Here is a 27,876-nt window from a genome sequence, read left to right on the forward strand (position 1 = left end):
AATCAGAACTGGCTTTTTTACTTTGCATAAAAATAAGGCAGAAGTGAAAACTAATTACCTGTGCGAGTTCCCAGCACCAATTAGGGATCATTTCTACTTTCAAGCTGATCTTTCAAACCTCAAATTAGCACAGTAGTTCATACAGTAGCCCTTGAACCTTATGAAACCCCAGAAAAACATTAACTTCAATTTTTCATAGCCAAACATTTTCCACACCATTAAAGAAGGGTATGACCTTCATGGAGGAAGACTGTATATACCATTTTCTGAAAGTTGACCCAAATCTAATAAAAGATGTAGTTGAATACTTTGCTTCCATGGGCTGCTATGGTCTAAATAGCAGCAACTCCTAACCCCTAAATTCTAACCCCTCTTAGTAGGTGGGGTTTTGCAAGGGGCTTAAATCATGAAGGTTCTACCTTCATGAGATCAGCCACTTTTCAGATTATAGTGGATTGATGCACTGTAAGAGGCTCCAGAAAGATCCCAAATGCTTTCTATCATGTGAAGATACTAGAACTCTGTGACCTGGAAGAGGTTCCTCACACAATCAAGCTGGCACTTTTCACATTTCCATCCTCCAGAACTATGAGAAATAAATTTCTATTATCAGAGTTACACAGTCTGTGGTTATAGCAGCCCATATGGACTAAAACAACCTGTATCCATAAGCCATTCACAGACAGCATATTTTCAATACTACACACAGAGCCTGGTCTACTGGCATCCAGGTCAGACTGCCTAGATCTGAATCCAGGCACCAACACCTACTGTGTGTCCTTTGGCAAGTTCCTGTGCTTCCAAACTGAGGAATGGCCACATTAACAGTGGCTACCTCACAAAACTGGCCACATTAACAGTGGCTACCTATGTAAATGAAAAAAGAATATGAAGTGCTGAGTGCAGAGTCAGGAACCACAACTTTGAGTGCTTTGGCTACCAGTCATGTGATTTTGCACAAATGCTTTAAATACCCATCTGTCTTTAGCATCGTGCCTATAATAATAAAATGTGGAAATGAGGGCTGGACCATCAAAGATGACCATCCATCATCTTTCAGCTCTAATCATTTCAAGATTCCTTGCCCTGGCCCCTATAAAATGTTCTTCCATTTAATCTATAAACATGCCCATGATTATTTTTGAAAGATAGAGAAGATGAAATGTAAGATTAGTAACTTAGAAACCTTCAAGTAGGGTGAAAAAAATCTAGGAACTGAAATAATTACATTTAGAGTCTCCATTTTTAACTGTGATAAGTGAAATCTGAGTTTACATAAACTGCAAGTGGACGTGAAAGAACAACGCTCACTCAGATTTAAGACACAAACTCACCGAAAAAAAATGGGATTTTATACACTAACCACTGTCAAATTTCTTATGCTTCTGTGTGAAAAAGGAAGGTTTCCAGACTTGTTGATCTAAAAGCATCATCTACCCTTCTGAAATGAAGACAGCTCCTTATTCAGATGAGACAAACTCAAAAGATTTTCATTCTACTTTCTCACACCATGTTTTAGGGGACAGCAGAATAAAACCTGTGTGTTGTCATCAGTACTTAAGAGATGCCTCCTGAACACATCCTGGGAGTTCTGGACTCACACACACATATTCTCACCCACCCCACCATGTAGTCCAGGAATCTTAAGACAAGGTGGTCTATTTATGAGGTAGGGGAAAAAGAAGAGATCTTTGTAGGTTGTATGGAGAAGCTTTACAGAGAGGCAGAACGTGAGCTGGGCTTTGGCTAATGCAGAATCAATACACAAAATTTATGGAATAGCCTGAAAAAAAAATGAAGGGAATGGAGGCATCACATTCCCAGACTTCAAGCTATACTACAAAGCCATAATCATCAAAACTGCACGGTATTGGAACAAGAACAGACACACAGACCAATGAAACCGAATAGAAAATGCAGAAATAAACCCACAGATTTATGGTCAACTAATCTTTGACAAAAGAGCAAAGAATATGCATTGGAGCCAAGTAAGTTTGCTCAATAAATGGTGCTGGGAAAACTGGGTCGCTACATGCAAAAGAATGAATCTTGACTACTACCTCACACCATGCACAAAAACCAACTCAAACTGGATTAAAGAACTAGACATAAGACCTGAAACCATAAAATACATAGAAGGAAATATAGGCGAAACACTACATGATATGCACATCAAAGACATCTTTACAGACACATCACCCAAAGCAGTGATAGTGAAGGCAAAGATCAACAGCTGGGACTACATCAAATTAAAGAGCTTCTGCGCAGCAAAAGAGACAGTAACAAAAACAAAGAGAAACCCCACAGACTGGGAGAACATTTTTGCACCCAACACTAATGATAAAGGACTAATCACAAAAATCTACAAAGAGCTGATGAGACTCAACAAAAACAAAGGAAATAATCCAGTCAAAAAATGGGCCGAAGAGCTAAAAAGAAACTTCTCTGAAGAGGAAATGGAAATGGCCAACAGATATATGAAAAAATGTTCAACATCACTTGTAATCAGGGAAATGCAAATCAAAACTACAATGAGATACCATCTTACACCAGTGAGAATGGCACATATTAAAAAAACTAGCAACAACAAATGTTGGCGAGGTTGTGGAGAAAAAGGAACTCTCCTGCACTGTTGGTGGGAGTGAAAACTGGTCCAACCACCATGGAGAGCTGTGTGGAGATTTCTGGACCTACTAAACATAGAGCTTCCATATGATCCAGCAATTCCACTCCTAGGTATTTACCCAAAGGACACAGAAACATCAATTCCAAAGAGCACCTGCACCCCTATGTTTATAGCAGCACTGTTTACAATAGCTAAGCTTTGGAAACAACCCAAATGCCCAAAAATAGATGACTGGATCAAGAAGATGTGGTACATATATACCATGGAATATTACTCAGCATTCAAAAAAGATAAACACATGCAATTTGCAGCAACATGGATGGCGCTGGAAGGGATCATGCTCAGCGAAATAAGCCAAAAAGAAAAAGAAAAATACTGGATGGTCTCACTCATAGCAGGAATCTAGAAAACTTAAATAAGGGACCAGGAAAATGAATAACTATAAGAAAGTGAAAATCAAAATCAACAAAAAACTATGAACCAGAGACACCTTTTGGGGGGGTGGGTGGCGGGAGGGGAGGGATTGGGGTCAGAAAGGGGGGGTTGCAATTGTATGGGGAATATAAAAATAAAATTTATTATTTAAAAAAAAAGAAAAAAAATTTAAAGTGAAAAAAAAAAGAAGATGTGGTACATATACACCATGGAACATTACTCAGCATTCAAAAAAGATAAACACATGCAATTTGCAGCAACATGGATGGAGCTGGAAGGGATCATGCTCAGCGAAATAAGCCAGAAAGAAAAAGAAAAATACCAGATGGTCTCACTCACAGCAGGAATCTAGAAAACTTAAATAAGGGACCAGGAAAAAGAATAACTACAAGAAAGAAAATATCAAAATCAACAAACAACTACGAACCAGAGACACTCTATGGGGTGTGGGAGGCGGGGAAAGGAGGGATTGGGTTCAAAATAAGGGGGTTGCAATTGTATGGGGAATATAAAAAAAAATTTTAAAAAATAAAATAAAATTGGATAGCAAAGGAAAAAAAATTATAGAGTGGGTGATGACTTAATAAAATTGCTGGAGGAGGTTGGGTAAAGCACCAGCATTGCTGGCCATGTGGTGACATCAGCACCCTATGCCTCTTACCTCAAGACAAAGGAAGAAAGTACATACCAGCATTTACAGGTTCAAGTACAGAAAAAGGCAGCATGGCAGGAAGCTAATTAGTCAATGACTCAACCCAATTCAGGTTGAGAATCCTGGAAAGGGCCGCCTATGCCAGCTCCCCTACAAGGGCACTGACCCGATGTCGAGAGGCCTCCGACAGGATGCCTTCATGCTCTGATTACTACAGGCCAATAGAACTTTTTACTCTACAAAACTCAAAGGCTCAACAAAGAGTGTCCTAATTTTACCTCTGTTGGCCTAAGATCCAAGAGCAAATAATTAGTGAATTCAATGGTATTTGCTCCACTTTCAAATCATTCAGGAATTAAAATGATGAAATCTATAGTTCTATTTGCAAGTGTTCTTAATTGTGATTAACTCCATGAATGATGTTCGTTTTTAACAGGGGTTCCCTAGTTAGAACTGCTTAATTAGAACCACAGGGCTGGGACCGGGGAGTCTGAATTAGGAAAATGCTCTCCTGAGGGAGCAACCTGGTCAGGCAGGCTTGGGGATCACCCATTCCAGAATCCATTTCTTTGTGTAACTCCAACCCTCTCCCGTCCATCCTTTCCCACATACACACCCTGAACATTATAAACATAAAACCAATCCCAAGCCCTGAGGAAGTGAAAAGGAAAGGGGGATTGGTTACAGGCTGATTTCAAAGCTTTAATAAGAAAACATGGAACTATGATCTGATTACTGTTTTCCCCCTTCCTGATGAGTTTTTATTTACCCAGAAAAGTCCATCAGACTTTATCAAAGGGGGAGAAGAGGAAGGAAAAGCAGAAAGAACACAGCCACTGAGGAGACATGACTGTTAGGACATTTGTTTGCAGAGTAACCTGACACTCCAAAGTATTTCTTGCACTTCAAATTTTAATTGAAAAGCATGAGCATGAAATACTTCATGCATGCACCTCGAGGAACAATCAGTGATCAAGGCCAAAGATGTTTGTCTCCTAAGAGGTCAGAGGTATGCACTGCAAACCCAAATGGCTGTGGGATTCTGGGCAAGACTCCCCTGTGTCTTTCTACTTAAGGTATCGGAGTTAGACTATGACCTCCAGAGTACCTTTCAGCTTATAAAGCTTATATTCTCAGAACCTTCTCCTCAAGTATAACAAACCCATAAAAATCATCAATTCGAAACAAACATGGCTTTTTTGCATTTTCCTCTTGAAAACCGTATCTTCACATCCCAAAGGAGAATGGATAGTGGAAACAGATCTCACACACGTCATAATCCTAAGTAACTTCTAAAAATATTTGGTAGTACATGCCATATTCTGATGAAGTTCAGAGATCTGAAGCTAGTAACCTAGCATCAACCACAATCTATTCCTCTGCTCCTGAAAACTGAGTTAAGCAGAGACCGGTTTTAAGTGGGGACCTGGGATATAGGCCTGAAATCCCCCTTTCAGAAAAGCCCAAATTTTCAGGGGTCAGCAAAACCATGGGAGGAGGGCAGCTGGGGGTGATACACTCTGCACATGTGTTTCTGAGATGAGGTTTTAACCTGGTTCTTGGGAGGAAGGCCTGGTCCCTTACCTGAAAGCGCAGGATGATGGTCCAGATGAGGCCAAGGGTCAGTCGGTGGTTTCCATCCACGATGTCATGGGACCCCATGTTCTCCAGATGGACTCTTTGCTCCTTCAGGAACTGAAGGGCCTTATCCACATTCTCCAGACAGTGGATGCGCATTCGTCCCTTGGTAGGTTTAGGCTAGAAATGGGGGAGCACAGGTGAGAAGAGATCCTCCAAAGGGGGCAGAGGCAGATTCAGAGCTCCTACCTGAAGAGCTAACACATGCCCCTCCATGCAACATTCACCCACCCAAACCAAGACACTATAAAACATGTGCTTGCTCAATCCAAAGGTAGTATTTATCTAAGAGTCTTAGAAAAATTTACTTAAGGGATGGTAACTGATCACTCCTTAGAGGTTTGTTTAATCATGGAGGCTATACAATTTACAAATGAGCATAGAAGCTGCAAGTTTAGGAGAAAAGGAAACCCAATTTTTATAAAGAATTTCAAAGCTATAGCTGCCATCCATACAAGTTTTTTGCAGAAGCACAGCAAAATACCTCTGAGGATCTTCTGGCTATATTAAAATGTAACAACAGGTTTGAAATTTGCCAGGTTGGGTCATTTCCCAAGGTTGGCTCAAAATAAAAAAAGTATACCCAATCAGGAGGAATTTTTTAAGTGGTGATTTTGTTGAGTATGATAGGAAGGGAGTTGAGTAAATGGATGTGACTTACTGAAAAGAAAGGATAAAGGAGAGAAAAATTAGCATACAGTTGAACCTCAACAACAAGGTCTAAACTGCACGGGTCCACTTGCACAGGGCTTTTTTACAACTCCCCCCTCTGCCTTCCCACCAGCCTACTCAATGAGAAGATGATGAGGATGAAGACCTTTATGATCTACTTAGACTTTTCTCTAGCTTACTTTACTATAGAAATACAGTGTACAGTACATAATGTAGAGAACACACGAAATATGTGTTAACAGAGTGGTTATTGGTAAAGTTTCTATTCAATAGCAGTCTATTAGCGGAGGAATTTTGGGGAGTTGAAATTTATATACAGATTTTTAAAAATTTATTTTTATTTGTTTATGCATATAAGAACTGGGGTGTGGGCCAAAGGTGTAGGAGGTGAGAAGATTCACCAGAGACAGAGTGGAGAACAGAACAGGAGGATGATCTACTGAAATACACTGCTGAGGGGAGCAGCAGGCGAGACAGGAGAGGTCTGCTGTGCCATATGTGGATTATCTCCCTGGCTGGGGATCTAACTCAGGTCATAGTGCTGAGACTTAACCCCTAGGACACCAGGGAGGCCCTGTTGTTTAATTTTAATACCCCAACATTTCTTCCTTTTACCCAGTTCTGTCAAAATCCAAAAAGGGTCCTTGGAAAGTGAACATTTAAATAAGCAATGCAAAAGATTCACACACACACAATTCTCAAGTCCCAAAGGTCTACATTATTACTATGTCAAGAGCAAGTCCAAGCCCTCTGCTGCCAGCTCCATAGTTCCACTTACTTCCTGTCATCATTGCCCATCATTGTTGCCCCCTCTAGCAGAGGCTGCAGTTTGGGTTGCTCTCACCACTTTGCAAAGACACCCTGGGCTGTATAGTCCCCACCAGCCACCATGACTTGGTGCTGCAGTCCTTCCTTCCCAGCATCTCCTTGGCCATTTCACCACACTCCTGTCACCTTTCAAGGCTTGGGTCAAAGTACATCTTTCCTTCCAGGAGACATGTGTAACTACCCCAGAATTCTCACATGTTGCCCTTTCCCCCAAATGCTACACATTCATAATCTAAATGTTCAGGGAGTGATCATATTCTATTTTCTATTTTTACTGCTATTTCATGTCTTGCTCTTATTACTTCCAGCTAGAATACTGGCTTCTTGAGAGCAAGGGATGACCTCTGTACTTTTGTTCTATTCCCAGTGGTCTCTGGTTTGGTGAGGAGTATACGTTCTGCACAAGGTGAACAAAAGGAAACACCCTAGGTGGATGGGGCACGGTGTGTGCACTGAGCTGGCCTTAGAGAAGAAAGGCAGGCAGTTGTGCAGCGAGCAGGATACATCCAGCAAGGGCGCAACCCATTTTCCTCTCTGCAGTTGAGAACTCAGTTATTTGCTAGATGGAAAAGGTCTGAAGGGAAGATGACTTAGTAAGTGGCCATTTTAGGTCTGCCTTGTCTTGGATTATTATTTTTCTCCCTGACTTTCTCTTTTAAAAATAAAACTAGCAAGCATAGAAGAATGTGTTTTGATCTGAGGAAAAAAGAATGCAACCAGAGGCCTTACCGCACATAAGTGAAAGATTGTCTTTTCAAATAGAAGCAATGGAAAAAGAAATGTCTCCAAAAGTCAAGCTTTTAACACTATTATGGTAGCTTTAAGTCCCCAGACCAAAAAAAGCATTTTCTCTTGAGAAATTTCACAACTAACTTACGTGGGAAATGCTAAGATTTTATTTACTTATGTCAAGTGATACCATTATATCAAAATTAAGCACTTTAATGAGGTAAGAAAAATGATGAATATAAAATAGAAAGGGGGTGGGGTTCCATGATTGACTGTATTAAGAGTAACACTGTACCCTCTCTTTCAAAGTTATGCTCACCAGTCTCCCCAAGAGAGCCACTGGACCAACAGCATTATGCTCCTCCCCTCAGATGGAGAGATGTGTGCATAACCATGGTGTCCCTGGTGAGGAGAGAAGGCCAGCTATCCCCCAGGTAAGCAGCCACCGAACTGTGCATCTGGTTCTCACATGTGCACTTAAAGAGTTCCTCTGACACCCCACCAATAAGTGGTCCTCTCAGAATGCTAAGAAAAGTGACCACTCACAACAGCTCCTTATTCTCTGATCCAGGTGGCTTCTGGATTGAATGTGACTCTTGGTCAAAGCTTTCTTTGAAGTTGAAGGATGGGCCTTTACTGCCTCTTGGTAGGTATGGTGTAAAGGGCTTCTGACATTTCTTTTTGCTGTTGAGGTCTTCTCCTCAAGCTCTTCTCAGTGATTGGGTGCCAACCAGTGGGACTGTGATGGAAACAGCACAGGTGGGTGGACCACTAAAATACTGTCTTCATGCCGAACATGACAGAGCTGTGAGGAGAGGGGCATTCCATCTGCAAAGAGCATTCTCGGAAACCTACCTCTCAGAGGCCAGGAAAGGATATTTCTTACTTAAGGGAGAGAGGAAATGAGTAGATGGAATCAGGAAGTAAGGAGAAGAACAAGGAACAGATTGGGGGCTGTGGGCATCCACCGGCTCCATCAGGCATAACCACTCTTCTTTCAGACATTTTCTTGAAGAACTGAAATCTCAAACAAACACAACTCCAAACAAATACATTCCAAGCTTCTCTCTACAAATCTCTGTGGAATGTGTATGGGTTTCCATATGAATATGGGGTACAAGCATGGTGGGGGGGGGTGACTGTGAAAGGGGCCTACTTGCCTGAAAGTTAAGGAAGGCTAGTACCATACTACAGGGACCCTCAGGTGATAGTGACCAGCTATGCCAGAGGAGCAAAGAATGGTTCACTGCAGCCCTGGCTGCCACTGAAGTTCCCAGCAAGCACTGGCCTCCCAAAACTATAGCTCATGAGACGAAGGAAGGCATGGAGATAAAAATGGCAGACAAGCCTCTTCAAGTGAATGATCAGACACTTTCAAATAGTTACAAGAAAAAAAACAATTCTTACCAATTTCTAACAGTCAGGGAAAATGGGAAATTTTCAGGACCCCTCCCCTTCCAACAAGTCTCCCAAAACCAAACCAAGATTTTAAGATATCTGCTTTTCTACCCCGAAAAGTTTGTTTTTCCCAATTTCCAATTGTTCCTGACCTTTCTATCTCTTAAGACATCAAACATGAGCAAAACAGATATACACAATATATTCTGGTGGGCAATTCAGTGTAGAAGATTCTGATTTTAACACGCTCATATTTAAATTATAATTTCTAAGAAAACCACTGTCTTACTCTTCAAGGATGTAACCACAAAAATGGGGGTAATATTGATATAGTTATCTCAAAGGGCTGTTACATAAATGAAATGGTACAATAATCATCCTGGGGTTTTCACATGCGCAGTGTCTATCAGCAAAGGGCATCTCAAGTATTTTTATCATAGCAATTCTCCTGGCAAAGGGGCATACCTCTCCCTGTCCCTATGCCACCTGGGTCCCCATTTACTTAGAAATAACATACCCCTCTGTAGCAATGAGAAGTGTTTAAGGTCCAGATAGAACTCTTCAACTAAGAGACAGAAAAGCTGATATACATCAGCTGAAAAGCAAGTTTAAAAACAGAAGAGTCTGTGCCCAGTAACAGTGATGATGACATTAAATTTATAATTCTAACACCCCAAATTAAATTCTGGACCAAAATGAAAAGAAAAGGTGGTAGAGAAAAATGTAGCTGCTTGGTGTCACAGAGGAAGGGAAGTTGGGATGAAAAAGGAGGTAAAATACCCAAACCCTGACAGCACCTGGAGCTTCCATACCTATACTACCTCAATGATACAAAACTGATGGGAAAGCATGTATGTGAAGTATGATTAACAGAGAATTTAAATGTCATCATCAGTGTGATATAGCTAGTGATTCTAACTAGGCCAACTATTGCACACTAAGTTATTAGATTTGCTTTTATCACCTCACTAAACTACCTTCACATTTTTCAAAACACTCCTGTATTTTTTTAAAAAGATTTTATTTATTTATACAATAACTGGGGTACAGGTCAGAGGTGCAGGAGGGTGAGAGAATTCACCAGAGACAGAGCGGGGAGCAGAACAGGAAGACAGACTGAAGACACTGCTGAGGGGAGCAACGGGCGAGGCAGGAGTGGTCTACCATGCCATGTGGGTTTCTCCCAGGCCGGGCCAGGAATCCAACCCGTGCTGCAGAGGCTGCGGACAACTTCACAGCGCAGCGCTCAACCTGCTGCGCCACCAGGGAGGCCCAAAACACTCTCGTATTTAATTTCAATTGGAGCGCACTAGTCTTCAGTGGAATATTACCCTCTTAAACCAAAAGAATAAGACTCAGTGAGGTTAGATAATATATGGGTACACAACATGAGGGGGGAGTAAGAATCGACCACAACTTAACAATGCCAACTTCCAGTCCTGAGTTCTGTTTGCTTCAGAGAGGTGTTCTAAAATGTTTTCAGGCTCTATACTGCAAAGTTTAGGCCATATACAACACAGAGCTCCTAAGATCTAGAAATTCTGGGCTACCACTTATTGAGCAACTGTTGTGTTCACCTGTTAGGTGGTTTGTATCTGTTATCGTATTTAACCCTCACAATAACACTGTGTAATAGCAATTACTGTTCTTTCATTTTCATGGATGCAAACACACTGGCTGAGGGAGATGAAGCAATACATGTAGCCCGTTACTGTGTGTGGGCCAGAACCAAAGTTTGTCTCTATGTTACACCAAGAACCAGAACACAGACTATAAGCTACTATAAGTAGCTTTCAATTTTTTATTTATTTATTTATTTTAAGATTTATTTATGTATTTATACAAGCACTGGGTACAGTCAGAAGCGTAGGAGGGTGAGAGAATTCACCAGAGCCAGAGCGGGGAAAAGAACAGGCAGACTGAGGAAACACACTGCTGAGGGGAGCAGCAGGCGGCAGGAGAGGTCTGCGCGCCATGTGGGACCCTCGCCTGTGGCCGGGGATCGAACCTGCACTGCAGAGGCTGCGGGCAGCTTCACAGCCCAGCGCTCAACCACTGAGCCACCAGAGCTATTTTTATATTACTAATCTCAAAAGGAAGAATACATAACAATGGAAAGAACTAAACACAACAGAACTAAGGGGAGGGGCCTGTCTCTAGGTAATAAACACTACCTTAAGCCTCACCCCCAAGAGAAGCTAATTCTGCCAAGAAAAGCATTCCCTATCCTGTCTCAATTAATTATTACCAAATTCCTAGTGTGACATAGATTTGTTCCCACAGCAACACAGGCTTGTCTGTCCTATGTGTGACTTCCAACGAGGCAGTTTGAAATGTTGTTAGTGCGGACACAAGGATCAATACCACCAGACACATATGTGACTCAGAAACTTCAGGCAAGGAGGCCTGTCCTTGGAGGAAATGCCTCAGAGCTTACTGAGCCTCCTTTAAATCATTTTTACAAGCTTTTCTGCACTCCCACACCATGGACCTTGTTCTGGGTTTTGCTGGCTCTTCTGCTTCCCCTTCCCAAGGTCCCTTTCTGGTTTCAAATCTTTACCAACCATACCTCCATCCCTACATCATTCCAGACCCATTCTCTGACTTCCAAGGATTAGTGGGAAAAACAAGGGTAAACAACCACCTCTGGCATCTGAAAATTTAATTCTAATTGCTTATTAGAGCAGCTAGTCCAAGGCCGCCTCTGAGAAGGGCAGTGTGCCCTGGGGCAAGTTCTCTAGCAAGGCCCTCAGCCCTTAGAGAGGAATGAAGGGGCTGGATGGCTCCTCCCAAGTCCACCTCTCAGCCAGGTACCTGCCAAGTCTTGAGTTTGGGTCAATTACACCCTGCAGGGCATCAGGATTTGTGGAACTACACAATAATCACAATGTTAGGCATTCTGTCAGAGTCTAGAGATGGAAAATAGAAAACAAAGGCTTCCAAGAGCTGATTTGGCCCTCTTGAATATAAGAGGAAGACTTAAGGGAGGTTTCCTGGCAGGGTGTTCTGGGAATCTCTCCTACCCCCAATCTGGGTTACCAGGTTCTACCCTGGTTAACCCCACTTCCTCTGACTGTCTCCATGGATAGCCAAAGCAACCTGAAGCCACCTGGTGACAGCTCTTCAAGGTTGACGTGCTGGCAGGTAAAAAGAGCACCAGTCCTGGGATTAGGGAGAAGCTAACTCTCGGTCTAGTTCTGCCTCTACCACATGCCCGGGGATTGGCCGCCCACCACTTACTATCTGAGTTAGAGCATCTATGAAATGTAAGGATTTAACTTGGTGGCCACTACACTTTCAGTTAAAAAATTTGATCTTTCTGTACCATGGTGGAAGACTCACTAGCAGGCAGGTGAAATTCTCAAGTCCCTCCTACTTGATCTATTTCTTGTTCAGAGGAGGAGAAAAATAGAGAAAAGGCACTAACTTCTCTGGTCTCTGTATACCAGTAAGATAGATATTTAAGACATTTACTTACGTTTTTCTTTTTATTAAAAATAGGTTATCAACACACACAGACACACACACACACACACACACACACACACAACCCTTTACCTAATACTGAGGGTAGGATGGGGAATGCTATTTCCAAAATCTCCTCTAACATGATATGCAGCCACACTCATTTCATAAGAAGTTCTCAAACTCCTCCCTACACATCAAACTTTGAGGTTAACAAGAGCATAAATGATGCAACCTAATTAAAATCAACCAAGATCCAACACACTGTGTTTCACTGATTCCTGCCTGTCTCATCCCGTTGAGACCCACTCGCGCAGAGTATTTTCTCCTTATCACGATTCAGTGGGAACAGGAGACCTGGGCTGCAGTCCAAGGTCTATTACTGCTAAGAGAAACTGGCCTTGGGCAAGTCATTGGTCACTCTGTTTATTCTATAGAGGAGTTAACAGAAGTGCAGCCACATTAGATTGTGAGAACCAAACGAGATGATGTGTGTGGCACTTCTCTGTAAACACTGAAAGAGCTATATGCTGAAGTTACTTACCACCCTCACTCCTTCCAAAAACAAATTCCAGATTGTTGAGCATGCTTTCCCTGCACCGGTTCCTGACACACCCCGCAAATGCAAATGCACTCTTCACTCTTCCTCACATCTGGCACTGACTTCAATATTCTCTGTCTACCCCCACCTGGATACAAGAAGATCCAGGTAGAGCCCCACTCACTTCCAGGGTTTCTTGACACCCCATCCAGAAGGGTGTTCCCCTTCCTGAACCCTATGGCTTTGGGGCCATTCATTCAGACTTTATCACAGGATACCCTTACTGTTATTTTTATTCACTTTTTGCATTTGTGCAACAGCCAGACCACTATTTTTAGAGGGGAGGGGGTGTTCCTCTGTGGCAAGCTGCTTAGAACAAAAGTAAATTCTCTCACACAGATGATATTACAAAAAACGGGTTTGTGGCTGGTCTATAAAATCCTGTCTCAACAACTATACATGCCAGTGGGGGTCTCCTGACAAAAGTCTAGTGTGAAACTCAGAGCAACTGAATGTGGATTTAATGCTTAATAAATGTCATGGTAAATCTGTATTTTTCACCAAGAAAAAAAAAAATCTGCTTTTTGTTGCTTTCTCTTCTTTCAGATTAACAAGGCTAGAAGAATATCAGGAAATCATGAAGCAACCAAAACCCAGTGATACCTGTGAATGGAAATGGCAGGGTTGGGGGAAGGCAGAGGTGTTTAGAAAACCTTATCTACTCTCCATTGGAGGGAAGGTTCAGTCTGGCAGAAGCAAAGCAGAAAACTGGCCATATTAACTAAAATCATCTGCTGAGGCCCATGGAAGGACAGTGACAAGCACAGGCAAATGTTCAATGCAGGTACTGGGACCTGGGACTCCACTTCACCATCAAGTCCAGGCCTGAGGATCCCATGCCAGAAACCCCACTCCCTCCAGATGTTAATGTTGCAGGGAAGATTAGAAGTCCCCTTCTAATCTAGTTCTGGGATCTGGGGCCAATGACAAAGTGACCAGCACAGATTCTGCATCTCCCCCCTACTTCCACCTCTTTGGTAGATGCTAAAGTCAAGGGTGGGTCTACATTTTTCAGGGAATTTAAAAGCAAGGCCGTTAGAGAGTAATAATCCACAGTGATTTCAGTCATTGGAGGGCAGCTATGCTCACCATTATACCACCAACCCTGATTTCAGTTATTGGAAAGTTATTCCAGTTATTGGAGAGGAATGTCCTTCTTTGTCATCAATCCAATCCCAATCAGCTGCAACTTTCTGACTCAACCTTATTGCTCCATGAGCTGACAAAACCAAGCAGAGAGAGGGCTGCTTCTGGATGGGGATCCTGCCCAAGCCAGGACCAGAAATGGGGATTTGTGCCTTTGGATGTTCCCCACACTGTATCAGAATCACATGCCTTAAATAATCTAAATGCTGATGTAAAACCTCAATTTTAACTCAGATTTTATCTAGCCAAAATTTAAGGCAGGGTTATATGAAAATATCTCAATTTTTTTTTTTAATAAATCAGACAAATTAAGTCCTTTGGGGACATAATTTGAGGGATGAACTGGCTGGAAGAATCTATTTATCTTAATGAAGTATTAATACATTTAGATACCAAAGTCCTTCAAAACATTTACCTACTACTTACTGCCTAGCTGGTGCTAAGTGCCAATGCTAAAATACTGACTGTGATGCAGCTCCAAATGGAGTGCAAATGTTCACGTTCCCCGTGGATGTGGATCACTGGTGCAGAATGCCCACCGCTGACTGAATGTGATGAGACATGTTTCAAAGTGCACGTTAATCTACTCAGACCCGGACATGCTAACCGGTTTTGGAATCTGAACTTGGAAGGATCCTTTGGGGTGAGGAGAGCCCTCTCTGGAGCTTCTCTCCTACAAGAAAGGGTATCTAACACAAGTCCCCTGTAGCCTCTGCAACCAGCTGCAGAAAGGTGAACTAAATACACCACAGGGACAGAAAAGCTGAAAGTCTCCAGCCCAAACAAACAAGAGTTTTATCTCACAATATCTATGGTATCCTTATTTTCTGGAATAAGATGATTAATCAGACCACTCAACTTATTATAAGGATTGGCTGTGAGGAATGGATAATTAAAGGAAAGGCACTTGGGTAGTGTACCTAATTTTAGACACTGACTACCTAAGAGGCTGTGGTGCCTAGCATGTCCTTCTCTATCTCAACACTCTTAGGTTTCTGGGTAACTGCAAAAAATTGAAAAAATTAACAAACCCAAAATTATTGCCTGCAGGAAACAAAAGAGGAGTGGGAGTAAGTGTCCACACACAACTAAGAATTATATACTTTGTGGTTGCTTTTTTCTCCCTATTAATATTTTTGTTGCCCTGTCCAGAATTAAATGGATGGGATATCATTTACCATGTGAACATTACCAAAGACACAATCTTCTTCATGTAAAAGGATTGAGGACCTTCAAAGGCGAACAATTTACTCCCTACAGCCTGGAAAACAGAACCCTACTGGGGAAGAAAATGTTCAAACTAATTTCTACCCATGTGACCTTAAATGATTTTTTAAAGCTACTTTCAAAACAACATTCATAAAATAAACCAATAAACAATTATACTAGGCTAAACATTGGAAGGGGAGAAAAAGAACGAGAGGTGGGGAAGAGTCTGGTTATTGAAAGTATATTTTAAGTTACATGTCAAGATAATTCTGGCCAGCTCTCAAGTCTTGCTTCAAAAAATAAGTTAAAGTGCAATAAATGACGAGCCCTTGCCTGCCCCACATAGGTCCACTGTGCCACGCTCACCCTATGAGCCACCATCTCGACTACTGGCGTGGTCGTGGGTGAGAGCCTCCTTTATCTCTCTAGATTGTCTAGTCTGACCCACAAACTCTCAAAGAAAATGAAGCTACCAGATTTGCATGCTCACTGAACAAAGGGCAGGGGAAAACACTCAGTATGAGTAAGATAAGGCTTCATTATTTTTCAGAGGAGGATCAGGGAGGATCAGGGAGAGGGAAAACTGACTGCCCTTTTATCCAGGCTCAGAAGAAATTTTGTCCGAGGTCTAATAATAGAGCAGGGTACAACCCTGTCCCTTGCCTGTGGCCAGAGGTGTGTGGGGAGGTTTGCACAAAGACCCACTGCATCTGTCAAGTTACAGGGTGGAGATCATGTTTAAAAATAAGGTTTCCTAGCAGCCCTGCCAACCACCAGCATCATATTTTCCTGGTGATGTCACTACAGATGTGGGCTCTCTCCCTGGGCGTCAGCTTTTGGCTTGGCCCCACCACCATCTATGAAACTGCATGCGCTCTGGTGGAATACAGCATCCACTTTCAAACGAAAGTGAGACAAAACCTGTTGGGTCAGTTGTAGTGACTGGTTTAAACTTCTTTGAATTAATGTTCATAAACAAAAGTCCTATTAGAGACAGCATGGTAGCTCTGCAAAGTGGAAACAGATAGTATTTTTACAGTAGGCTGACAACAGCCCTGTTCAAAAAGTGAGTTAATTCATCACAAGCTCCTAGTTTCCAAGGAGATGACACAACATCAGTCTTTCCCTCCACCCCCAAAATAAAGTGTGCAGGAAGAAAAGTAAAACACTACTGACACCACTGAATTCAATTCCTGCCACCTTAAAATGGCAGTTCAGATTTTCCAGAGAATCAGTAAGACAAATCTAAATTATTCCATGATCTTGTAGGAAACAGTGCCCAAGAGTGGCCCTTCAATTTCCTGTTTAATGGGGAAGCCAGCAAGATCTTTCCGATCAGAGGTAGTACCATGCAAATTACCAGAACACGGCTACTTTATTGTAGTTCAAGAACATCACCCAGACACTCAGAATGTTATAATGGAGGTATCGAGATTCTCCTTCTCGACAATATCATCCATAAATTGCAGAATTCAGCAGGAGACAAGTCCACATGTGATTTTTCAAAAATCTTTTCACACCTACGGTGGAAGACACTTAACAACATTGATACTCACCAGCCTCTCTCCAGAAAGGACCTCCAGCAGCTTGATGAGCATACGTCCATCTCGAAGGTCAGTGTATAGGTCTGTGATGCGACAAGACACGCGGGCGAGGTGGGAGTTGACCCACTTGGTAAAGGTCTTTTTCTGCACAGCTTCACGCTCATCTGCAAGCAGAGGAGAATTCACTTTACTTCCAACCACAGAGGTGGGGTTGTGCTCACAGGATCACAGGACCCCAGCCCAAGGAAGAAGAGGAAAATTAATGAAACCTCTGCTTAGCTCTTCATATGTACAACCAACTCTTTGGGAACACAGGAATTCTATCAGCAACAGTGGAGCCCCTCAGTGTCACAACAGCAGGATATCCTATGCTCTCATTCATTTCATGTTCTCCCATCTCTGCTGAAGGGGCAGCAGGATGCCGTACGTCACAGTGGGGTCTAGTCCATAGTCCTGCCCAGTAATACCTTATTTGATTGGTAAAGTTTCTAATGTGTATGTTAGTATATAGAAGGACATAGTGTAGAAAAGCTCAGGAAACAGCAAGAAATTGCTTTCCTCATGAACAGAGCAGAGCCATCACCTGAGAAGATAAATTCACTCATGACCTTGATTTGCAATGACCCTTTTACCTGCTCAGTCACACGCTTGCTCCATGAGCAACAGAAAAATGATAGGCAAGGTGATAGAGTGTAAAGAGATTTGGCCAGAAACTGGCAGAGCTGCTCACGGATCCAAAGTTTCACCAAAAATTTGCAGACGCTGGGCTCAGGAGCTATAAAAAAGTAGACAACTATCACCTCCAAACTCCAACCATTTGATGGCAGGAACTGCTAGTTTATAATCTGAAGTGTGGTGGTTGCATGTTTAAGTCATCCAGGAAACAATATTAAGTTCTTCAAGCCTTGGTGATCAAGCTCTAATTCAGAGCATAAAATGGCCAGAATTGACTCAATCTTCTTGCTTCTGCAAAATGTGCTGAAGACTTTCAACAGAGACCCACAGAAAGTGCCCAGGACCCACACATTCATACTCACCCACTTTCCTTCACAGAGCTACCCTCCTGTCAGTTACTTCCCCACCTCTAGTTCTACCACCATGAGTTTGGGCTGAAAGAACCTCAAGGCTGCCTCCTTCCAGTGCAAACTCAAACCCACCAAGACACTTACACATGAATCAACAACAAACAAATGAAGCAGACCCAGACAATGGTTTATGTATTTAAGCCCCACTGAGTGATAACTGAAAAGCCACCCTTGCTGATGGGGCATGTGCCAGATGGCCTGGGAGTACTGGCCAGAGCATTCTAGGGAAGTCTACCTGGAAGGTTTTACTGAGTTCTTCACTCACCCCCACCATGGGGAGGGAGGAGGCAGAGACTACAATGGATGAGCCATTACTGCTACCAACCTGGCAGGTGAGGCCACTGGAACACCAGCCAAGATAGTCAGCCACCTGCTACAGTCAGCTGCTCCTCCAGGGCCAATCTTTCCCTAAAGGAACAGCCCATCCATCCAGAGGGAGAGAAGGGCCTTTCCCTAGGAACAAATGCCAACCAGAAACAGACAAAGGATCAGAGAGGACAAGATTGAGGGAACAAGCACATGGCAGTGAGGGGCATGCCACAGACAGAAAGGGGAACTGCACTGCTATCATCATAGTATGTCATATAGAAAAGACAGCATGCATTATTAATCACACAATCACCATGATGAATGGTAACTTTATATACAGAAAGTTGTATTTTTTAAACCTGAGTTTGGCTTTTTAGATAGAGTAGGACCAGGACAGAACATACTAGACAAATTAAGCTTCACTTAGGTACATTTCCCAAATGATAAGCAACTCCCAGTTTGGATGTATTTAGGGTTACCTTTTTTTTTTTTTTTTTTTAAACAAAGACCTTGTATGTGCTACACTGAGGTTGGAAATGTCTTTTATATAAAGACTTGGATAGCTATCCTTGGGTGTTAATAAAGGAGTTGTGGCTCAAAGTCACTACCACACCCATCCTATCAAGGGAACAGGATCAAAATGAAAACCTGCTTAGATTAGGGTATTTCTAAATAAACAAGCACAAAATGTGTCGCCAGCCAACTGTCACTCCTTGGGTAAAGCTCAAATTAAAGAGACACCTCTGGTTTTTCTCCAGTTCTGAATTAACAGCTTTCTTTACAAGGAGATTCTGAGGATTTGCTTCAAGAGACTATAATAAATGCTCTCCCACAGCACCCAGTCCTGAAAGTTACAGCCCACCCCCAGCGCTCCTCCCTGTGAAGAGACAGGTCACAGATGGGAGCAGAGAGAACTGAAGACAGAGCAGGCTGAGGGTCTATGGACAGGGGTCTACTGTCCTCAGAAACTCCAGGAAGAGGGAGGAAAGAAGAGGAAGAAAGTTTAAAACATGAGTGACAGTTCGCTCTCTCGCACTCTCTGCTATTCTCTGTTCTCCTCACAGCTTCGGGGCGTGTAGCATAAGCACAACAGGAAAATCACACAGGGTCTAAGTTCCTCGGGTCCTTGCCATAACACTGAAAAAGGCGTAAAAGATTCCATGCAGAGATTGGATCAGAACCAAACCCTTATGACACATAGGGGCAGGATATGGACTCAACAGAGAGAAACAAAGCTTGGCTGGCTTAGCATACCCTGTGTCCTCTACTGGGGGAACACTTGTGAACAACAAACACTTGAGTCTGGAAGGAGGGGGAAAAATTTACCCAGCAGCCTAGCTGAGGACGAAGCCGGGTGTCCTTGGGGACACTGTCCTTTGTTCCACCCTTCCTGGGAAGGCACAATGACATCACCTCTATACTCCCAGCCCAGTGACACTGGCCCATCAGACAGGACGCCTGCCTGAGGAGCAGCAGCAGGTCCTTGGCACAGACAATGGAAGAGGGAGCCTGGTTTCCAAGCTCAAGCTGCTGTCCTAGTGCCTAAGCAGTGCGAAGAAGCGGTGGGCGCAGCAGAAGGATTAGCCCACTTCTAAGTTCTACATGTATGAGACAAATTTAGCAATGTGAAAAGGGAATACTTACAAATTCCATATTGATTTGTTTATTTAGACCAATGGTTAACAACTAAAGAATGATTTTGCTCCCCGGGGGACATTTGGCAATGTCTGGAAGCATTTTTGATTGTTATGACTGGAAGGCAGGTGCTGCTGGTATCCAGAGGGTAGAGATCAGGCACACTGCTAAACCCCCTGCAGCACACAGGACAGCCCCCTTAATAGAATCACCCAGCCCAAAACACCATGTGGTGAAACCCTGGTTTAGATAATCTGGGGTTATACCAATTGGCAATGGTGGGGTTTCAGACTGCACTCCTCAGAGAGGGATGCAGAATTAGGGTGCCAATCATTATTCTCTTTGCCTACAACAGAGGCTTTTCCATTTTGCTGGTTTACATTTCTTCTCAGAGCCTGTTAATCATGCTTGCATCTCCCCCAAGTAGTGAACACAGCCGACCCTGACATGGGGCAGGTCCCCTCCCTGCCCAGCCCAAAACTCAAGAGGCAGTACCTCCAAGGCACAGGTGCCTCCATAGGTCAGCTCCCTGTGAGTCTCTCTCAGGTGTCCTTCCCTCCCTCCCCATTCACGATATTTACTTATAGGGGCTTAGCGAAAAGCTGCTCAACCATTAAACGTGAGGAGACGAAGAGCACATCAAAGAGCCTGGCTGCTGTAACTGCTCATTATTACATCGGTTCCTTCTCCTTCCCTTGCACAGCACAGGTCCCATCCACTCAAACCATCCGAGAAACACACGCGTGACCACGGAATCCTATCTTCTCAGGTTGGAACAAGCCTTTAGAAGTCCTCTTTCAAAAGCACAAGTAGTTTTTAAAAAAGCCCTTGTATTATACCTGGAGTTAAAGTCCCAGAAAGGGAAAAACTATGTTATACATGAAGCAGATTATTAGTTCTATAGAAATAAAACAGCCTGTTTTTTATTTTTTATTCAATAGTAACAACACTCACAAAGCACTTGCTATCTTCCAGGTACCGATCCATGTGCTTAACAATCCTCGTAATTGCTTCATGAGTCACTAGGAGAACTAGTAACTCTCCAGGTGGACAGGCTCCAAAGCTGGGGTTCTCAATTACTCTGCAATAATACCTCTAGCACAACATTTAAATCATCCATAATCTCACCATCCTAACCCACATCCTTTTTTTATGAAAGGGTCTTCTCCATCCCTGGGTAACTCCAACTACCTCTGTGGCCCATCAAGTCTTGCTCCATCTTTGAAGCTACAGAGAACAGGTCTCCTTACCAAGCCATCTTTGCAATGACCATCACAATGTGGTATGCAGAGTAGAACCCAGAAATAACCACAAAATCTACCAATATGTTGCTGGAACCGTGAGAACCAGAAGTGGTTCCAAGTGTGAAGGTCCAGACAGCTGAATCTGACAGTCCACAGACTCAGAGATGAATCAACCAACCCCTGGGTCAATGAGAACTGAGAAGCAGATGAAAAAACCCAAACTCCAACGAGTGGGGTGAAGTCTATACCAGTTACCGATCCCTGGAAGAAGTGAGTTTTAAGTGAAATTCTACTATGGTGCTCTTTCCTGTACACAGAACTTTGTAAGATGGAACCTCATCTTACAAAGGGTGTAATGACACCCTCATACAAATGAATGGCAATTTATAATTTTTCCAAAGTTCATTATGTCTGCATAGTTCATTATGACCATCAAAGAGGTGGGAAACAGAACAAACCTCCAGCCAAGCCCGAGACTCAATGAGGTTAAGGGTTATTTAGCCACTAGAGGCAACATGACATGTGCTAGGCGTCTGTCTTTGGCTGCTGCTCTGTCTCTCTCTCTTTTTTAAAAAAAAGATTTATTTATTTATTTATACAAGCACTGGGTACAGTGAGAAGCGCGGGAGGGTGAGAGAATTCACCAGAGCTAGAGCGGGGAGCGGAACAGGCAGAAGGACCGAAGTACACTGCTGAGGGGAGCAGCGGGCGGCAGGAGAGGTCTGCGTGCCATGTGGGAACCTTGCCCGCGACCGGGGATCGAACCAGTGCTGCAGAGGCTGCAGGCAGCTTTGCAGCCCAGCACTCAACCGCTACGCCACCGGGGAGGCCCTGCTCTGTCTCTTTTACTGCTCTTTAGGTTAAGAAGGACTAGGACACACAGCCACATATTCTTGTAGTAACAGTCACTGTCTTTTGTTTTTGATAATTTGAAGTTTCAAGACGACGTCTTAAAGATTAGCAGTAGGTATTTACAACAAAAAAACCTTACTTGTTTAATTTAAGCCAAAGGACTTAAACCAATATCCTCTCCATCATCTCCTTCTAGAAGCACATTGCTGACTTCCTTTCTTTTTAGGGAATGACCATTATCAGTATTAGAAGGTTATAATGCATCAGTATTTTTTGAATACTTTTTCTACTGTGGAGAATTTACTGTAACTGGAAAAATGAACACTAAGCTAGCATGAATAAAGCTACAGGATACAGAAATAGCTTTGATGAACAGAAGGGCATTTTGTCATGGAAATGATTGTACAGCATTTTTCTGTAACACCCTTTGCACAGAGTGGTAAACACAACCATATTCGCCATATGCCACAGATTGGGCTATGGAAAGGAATGGGAGCCATGAATGAAGGAAAGCCTGAAGGCATGGAACATCTTTGGATGGAAAATAAGGGAAATACAGAAATAGGAATTGAAAAATGACCTCATTATTTCCCCAAAGACTGGATTTATACCTGGCTTTAGAGAGCAAATCTTAATCCTACTTTTGAAATAGTCTAACCTTGAGGATACTTTCTATCAGAATCTTCTTTAATCGTACTAAGATAATGGCCCACCTTAAGTAAGAGTTGGCAATCATGTGCAATTCTTCTTTCTATAAACGCATAGCTGAGTTAGGTATATACCTGGGTTTATAGTATGAAAGGAGGTATAAAGAAGGCAGCTGGGAAGAAATCAAAAGGAGATAATGAATCAATTATCCCATGAACACATCATCCTCAGGACTGGTTATTTAAGTAGGTAATACTGTATAGCAAGCTGAGTAAGGATGAATCTGAAATAGAGAGTTTAAGAAGCTCTAATATTTACAAAGTACACACTGTATGCAGAACTCTGTCTAATGAAAGATTTCTTGCTCTCGAAGAGCAATAAATCTATGGTCTTTTATCTTTTTATTAGGTGTCCTGTGTTCTACTGATCTCTCCTCACCTGTAACTGCCTCAAGGGCAATGACCCAATTCTACATCTGTTTAGAACCTAAGTATATGTCTGGCAGTGTGGTTTTACAATAAACATTTGTTGAATGACAGCAAACTTCCAGCACTTGACAAATTGGTTCTCAATAAATCTTGCTGCTACTCTCACTGGAGCTCCTGGAAAGAAAGAAATTCCAAATCATACTGGTAGGCCCTCATCAGTTAAATGTTATCATTGTAGGGCACTAAAAGTCATTCACAATTGAATTGCTTTTTCTGCAGTTGTCTCTCAATGTCTGGTAAGTGATAAAAATGCAATTTTGTGGTACTGTCTTTCAAATTAAAAGGAGTAAAAAACTGGCCTAAAAAGTAGTTTTTGTTTTGTTTTATATTTGGGAAATTGCCACAACATACCAGTAGAGTGAGTCTGTGAAACACACAATGGTGTGTTAACGCTAACATCTTAAACATGACCCAAGAAGACCAAGAGTCACAAGATTTAGTTCATACTAATTGTAACAATTTGTTAATTAAAGCTGAATTCTTGAGTTATTTTTTTAAAATCCTAATTCAAACCCAAAGAATACATTAGGGTGGAGTCCCCATATGTGCCTTAGCTTGAAAAAATAAATAGATCAATTTCCATGAGCAACATGTGAAATATACGGAGCAGGAAACCGGAAACAGGCAGCTGGCTGTATTGATAGTAGAGAATCAAACTGTTATCTTGAGGCAGCAAAAGGAAGGAAACTAATCTTGACCGAAGGTCCTCCCTATGACGGATTAGTCTGGGGGCCTTTACTTTATGCTTGCGATTTGTATATAAATAGAACTGAGTTAAAATATTTCTTCCTAAAGTTTTAAGTCCCTTCATGGACAAAACACATGTAAACATCTGTTCTAAATGCCTATGCAACAAATAGCAATTATCTCCTAATGCTTCCAGTCCAGTCCGACATGCAGACTATAAAACAACTGTGAACTCCATATAACCTTGCACCTAGGTTTACAACAGAGGGGCAGCCCCTGCTTGCAGCTTACAGAGGGTCTTTCTTCCAAGCAGCACAGTCCTGATGATGCCAACAAGGAAACCAAAGCACCACAGGGGAACCTGTGGAAATCTGCCCTAATGAACTGAGAAAGCCAATCTCCAGGGGTCTGACTTGCCTATAGTGGCCATCATCCCAAGGGTCACAATCCACAGAAAGACAAGACTGTGGGAGAGGTAAAGGTTATGTCGGGAATGAACAAATGGGCAGAGGAATACAACAAACTAAGCTGAGAGCTGGGGTGAGAACTACGGTGAATTAAGTAGTGTAAAATGGCAAAACTAGAAGAGAAACCTTAAGTATCTTAAAAAAACAAACAGGATCTTATGAAGAAATATTCAGAAACAGTTCACTGTAACTAGCTGAAAATGGGTTGCCACTTCAACACAGGAAGCAGTATCATGATCTTACTAATCTGCATTCTCGCCTCTACAGGATAGTCCAACAGGGAAAAGTTGGAGGTTGCAGCCAGAGAGACTAAGTCCTAGTTGGCTCCGATGCACTGGCAGTTGCTGTGTTAGGATTTCCACCTTGTTGGGCCTCCCTGGTGGCGCAGCGGTTGAGTGCTGGGTTGCAAAGCTGGTTCAATCCCCAGCCGGTTCGATCCCCAGCCACTGGGCGACGGTCCCACATGGCACCCAGACCTCTCCTGCCGCCCGCTGCTCCCCTCAGCAGTGTACTTCGTCAGTCTGCCTCCTCTGCTCTCCGCTCTGACTCTGGTGGATTCTCTCATCCTCCGGCGCTTCTGACTGTACCCAGTGCTTGTATAAATAAATAAATAAATCTTTAAAAAAAAAATTTCCACCTTGTTCATTACAATCTACCAGTTTAAACTAGATGAGGAAATTGAGACACAGAAGGTGCTGGTGATGCATGCTAGGGCACATGGCTTATCAAAGGCACCCCTAGGCTTAGAAGTCACATCACTCTGAACCCTACAGAATCCCAAAACCCACACCACCACACCACACTGCCTAAGGAAAACAAGGTATTAACTCTCCAAGATAACCAGGAAAAGTTCAGGTCAGGCCCTTCATCACTGAAAAGGAAAAGTCAAAAACAGCCTACAGCCTGTTTTTGTACAGCCTGGGACATAGAATGATTTTTCATGGGGTGGGAGGGTGCGTGTTGGAGAAGGGTAAGGAGGAAGACGACACAACAAGAGACCCTATGTGACTGACAGAGGCCATCACAGTTACAATCTTTGACTTTACAGAAAACGTTTGTCAGTTCCTGGTTAAAAAAATTTTTGTGATGGCCTTGGTGCTATAACCTACTTGAAGTTTCCATTTTCAAATCAAATGAGCTGTTAATATGGGCAAAGTGCTTGTTATGAACAGGCACCCAACTGGGGACGACTTACAATTTTACTATTAATCATATAGCCAGGCTGATGTGTAGTACAGTCACATGGATTTCTGTAATCTGTAATATCCTTAAAATATGGGAAAGTCTTTTAACTAAAAGCAGGTGCCATATCCTTAACAAAGTTATATGGCAGGATGCTAACACTAATACTGACTAACGAGGAGAGAATTTTATAACAGGCACACTAAAGATAAGATTTTATGAAGGTAATTGCAGTATGGGGGGGGGGATATTACTTTCTTAAACAATCGAAGAAGCAGTAAATGTTATATCCTTGGCCCAGTCTTTCATGTGTACACACATTCACTGGCTAAGATAAAATCCTGTACTTCACTTGCAAGGACTATAGGTAGGCTTTTATTATAGGAGCCATGGTATTAAGTGGAGGTGATAGATGAGAGTTTTACTATGTTTCTTTTCTCATGAGATGCGCAGAAAAGGTATGGACCATGCAGGCGGACTAAGCCAAGATGTTAAAAATGAAAAGTCTGTGCCCTGGTTCTTGCTTATGATTTTCTATCTTCCAGATAGAAGCTTTCCAGAATTCTCAGAGTAGGATCAACAGTGCAGAGGAAAACAGGACTCTCTTTCACACTCAAGTGTCACATTACTGTCAGACATTTGAGAGACAAGAAGACAGTGCTCTGCCCTGATGTTTTCAAAAGGGCTCTGATGCTGCCAACAAGACATATGTACCCATTACAGCCACTCGGGACAGTCTCTGAGAGCTCTCCCATGTAACAAGGATGTCTAAGTTAACTGTAGCTCATTGAATTCAAAAAGCTAGGATCTGAGGGACTCTTTTTTAAGCCACAGAGGCACACAGACAATAAAGAGAGGACCATCAAAGTGCGGTGAAGGTCACCACAAAGTCAACTTCTTTTCATGGATAGAATAGTGTTTACTGAAATAATCATTTCCTGAACAAATTAAAAGTGGAAGCACTTTTAATTTAAGGTTGTCTAAGGTATCACAGAAGTACTTCAAAAAAGATTATGTGTATACAAATTAATCTGGAAAGGTTTATCAGCGTTATGGAAAAGGGGCAAGCCACAGTGATACCCAGCTATCTATCACTCACAACAACAGAATTAGAGCCCACTTAGTAAGAAGCGAAACTATATTTAAAAACAAAATAGGCCTCCCCGGTGGCGCAGCGGTTGAGCGTTGGGTTGCGAAGCTGCCCGCGGTCTCTGCAGCGCCGGTTCCATCCCCGGCTGCTCCCCGGCCACCGGAGGAGGGTCCCACATGGCGCGCAGACCTCTCCTGCCGCCCGTTGCTCCCCTCAGCAGTGTACTTCGGTCCTTCTGCCTGCTCTGCTCCCCGCTCTGGCTCTGGTGAATTCTCTCACCCTCCCGCACTTCTGACTATACCCAGTGCATGTATAAACAAAACAAACAAACAAACAAATAAATAAAAAACATGCCTCTATAAAAAAAACCAAAAAAACCAACAAAAAAACAAAAAAAAAATTTTTTAAAAATAAAAACAAAATAAAAGTATTAAATGTTTATAAAAACTGTTCTCTGTCCCAAGAAGGATTACAAATGAATCACCTAAGTCCTATTCAGCCAGTGACCAAGACCTACTGTAGAAACTATCAGGACTAAGTGAGAGGGCAGGCGTTGTATATGACAAGTAATTTTAGAGCTCAGTCCTACTTTCTAAGTCCATAAACCAAGATTTCACTTTTCATTTGAGTTTTCTTCATTCAGGAAGTAATTTGCTGAATGATAAATTTCATCCAATCCTTAGTGATACATTGAACTCAGTATTCTATTTCATCACCTGTAAGATTATTTCATGTAGAGCACCAAATTTTATATGTACTAGAACCTACATTCAGCTACAAAGGTCTATTTTTTTTTTTCATCTTAGGTCCATGAGTGAGGAACCTTTTACTAACTCATGAAAGCACCAGGAGCCTGAAGTCATTAAGAGCTCTCTCCTTAAAAAGTGGTGGAGCAATTTTCAATTCCTTGAGGATTCACAGCACTAAATAAATGAGACCCATATTCAATTATTATTTAGTTATTTAAAGATATCTTAAGATGAAAAAGAGAAAGTTAACACTCAGGGTCAAATACTGAAAAACCACTGCATGAACTTCCTTTGTGGCTTTCTTCAACCTCACCCATACACTAAATGGTTACACAAGATTTCTCTCAAAGCCAAAAAGCAGTTTGGCGGGCACACAATGTATACTGCCTTGTTTTAATAAATGAGAACAGAAAAATTGGAGGAAGAAATGACTTCAGATTCAAGCCCTATGATGACTTCCTTGACATGAGGGGTGGCATCACAGGATCCCTCACACT

At 42.4% G+C, this 27,876-nt stretch overlaps 1 protein-coding gene across 2 annotated transcripts in view; it reads right to left on the reverse strand.

Moving 5' to 3' along the window:
- Positions 1-27,876, reverse strand: part of SPTBN1 (spectrin beta, non-erythrocytic 1) — a gene marked incomplete at both ends in the record, with an annotated part of 142,883 nt that overhangs the window by 51,946 nt on the left and 63,061 nt on the right. For both annotated transcript variants that reach the window (XM_084235787.1, XM_084235788.1), the window contains 2 exons: positions 5,298-5,471; positions 16,956-17,107. In XM_084235787.1, the coding sequence (XP_084091913.1) occupies positions 5,298-5,471; positions 16,956-17,107 (326 nt within the window). The remainder of the gene's footprint in view (positions 1-5,297; positions 5,472-16,955; positions 17,108-27,876) is intronic.

Source organism: Talpa europaea (assembly GCF_964194135.1).
Source record: "Talpa europaea genome assembly, chromosome: 6".
In the NCBI taxonomy this organism is placed as follows: domain Eukaryota; kingdom Metazoa; phylum Chordata; class Mammalia; order Eulipotyphla; family Talpidae; genus Talpa; species Talpa europaea.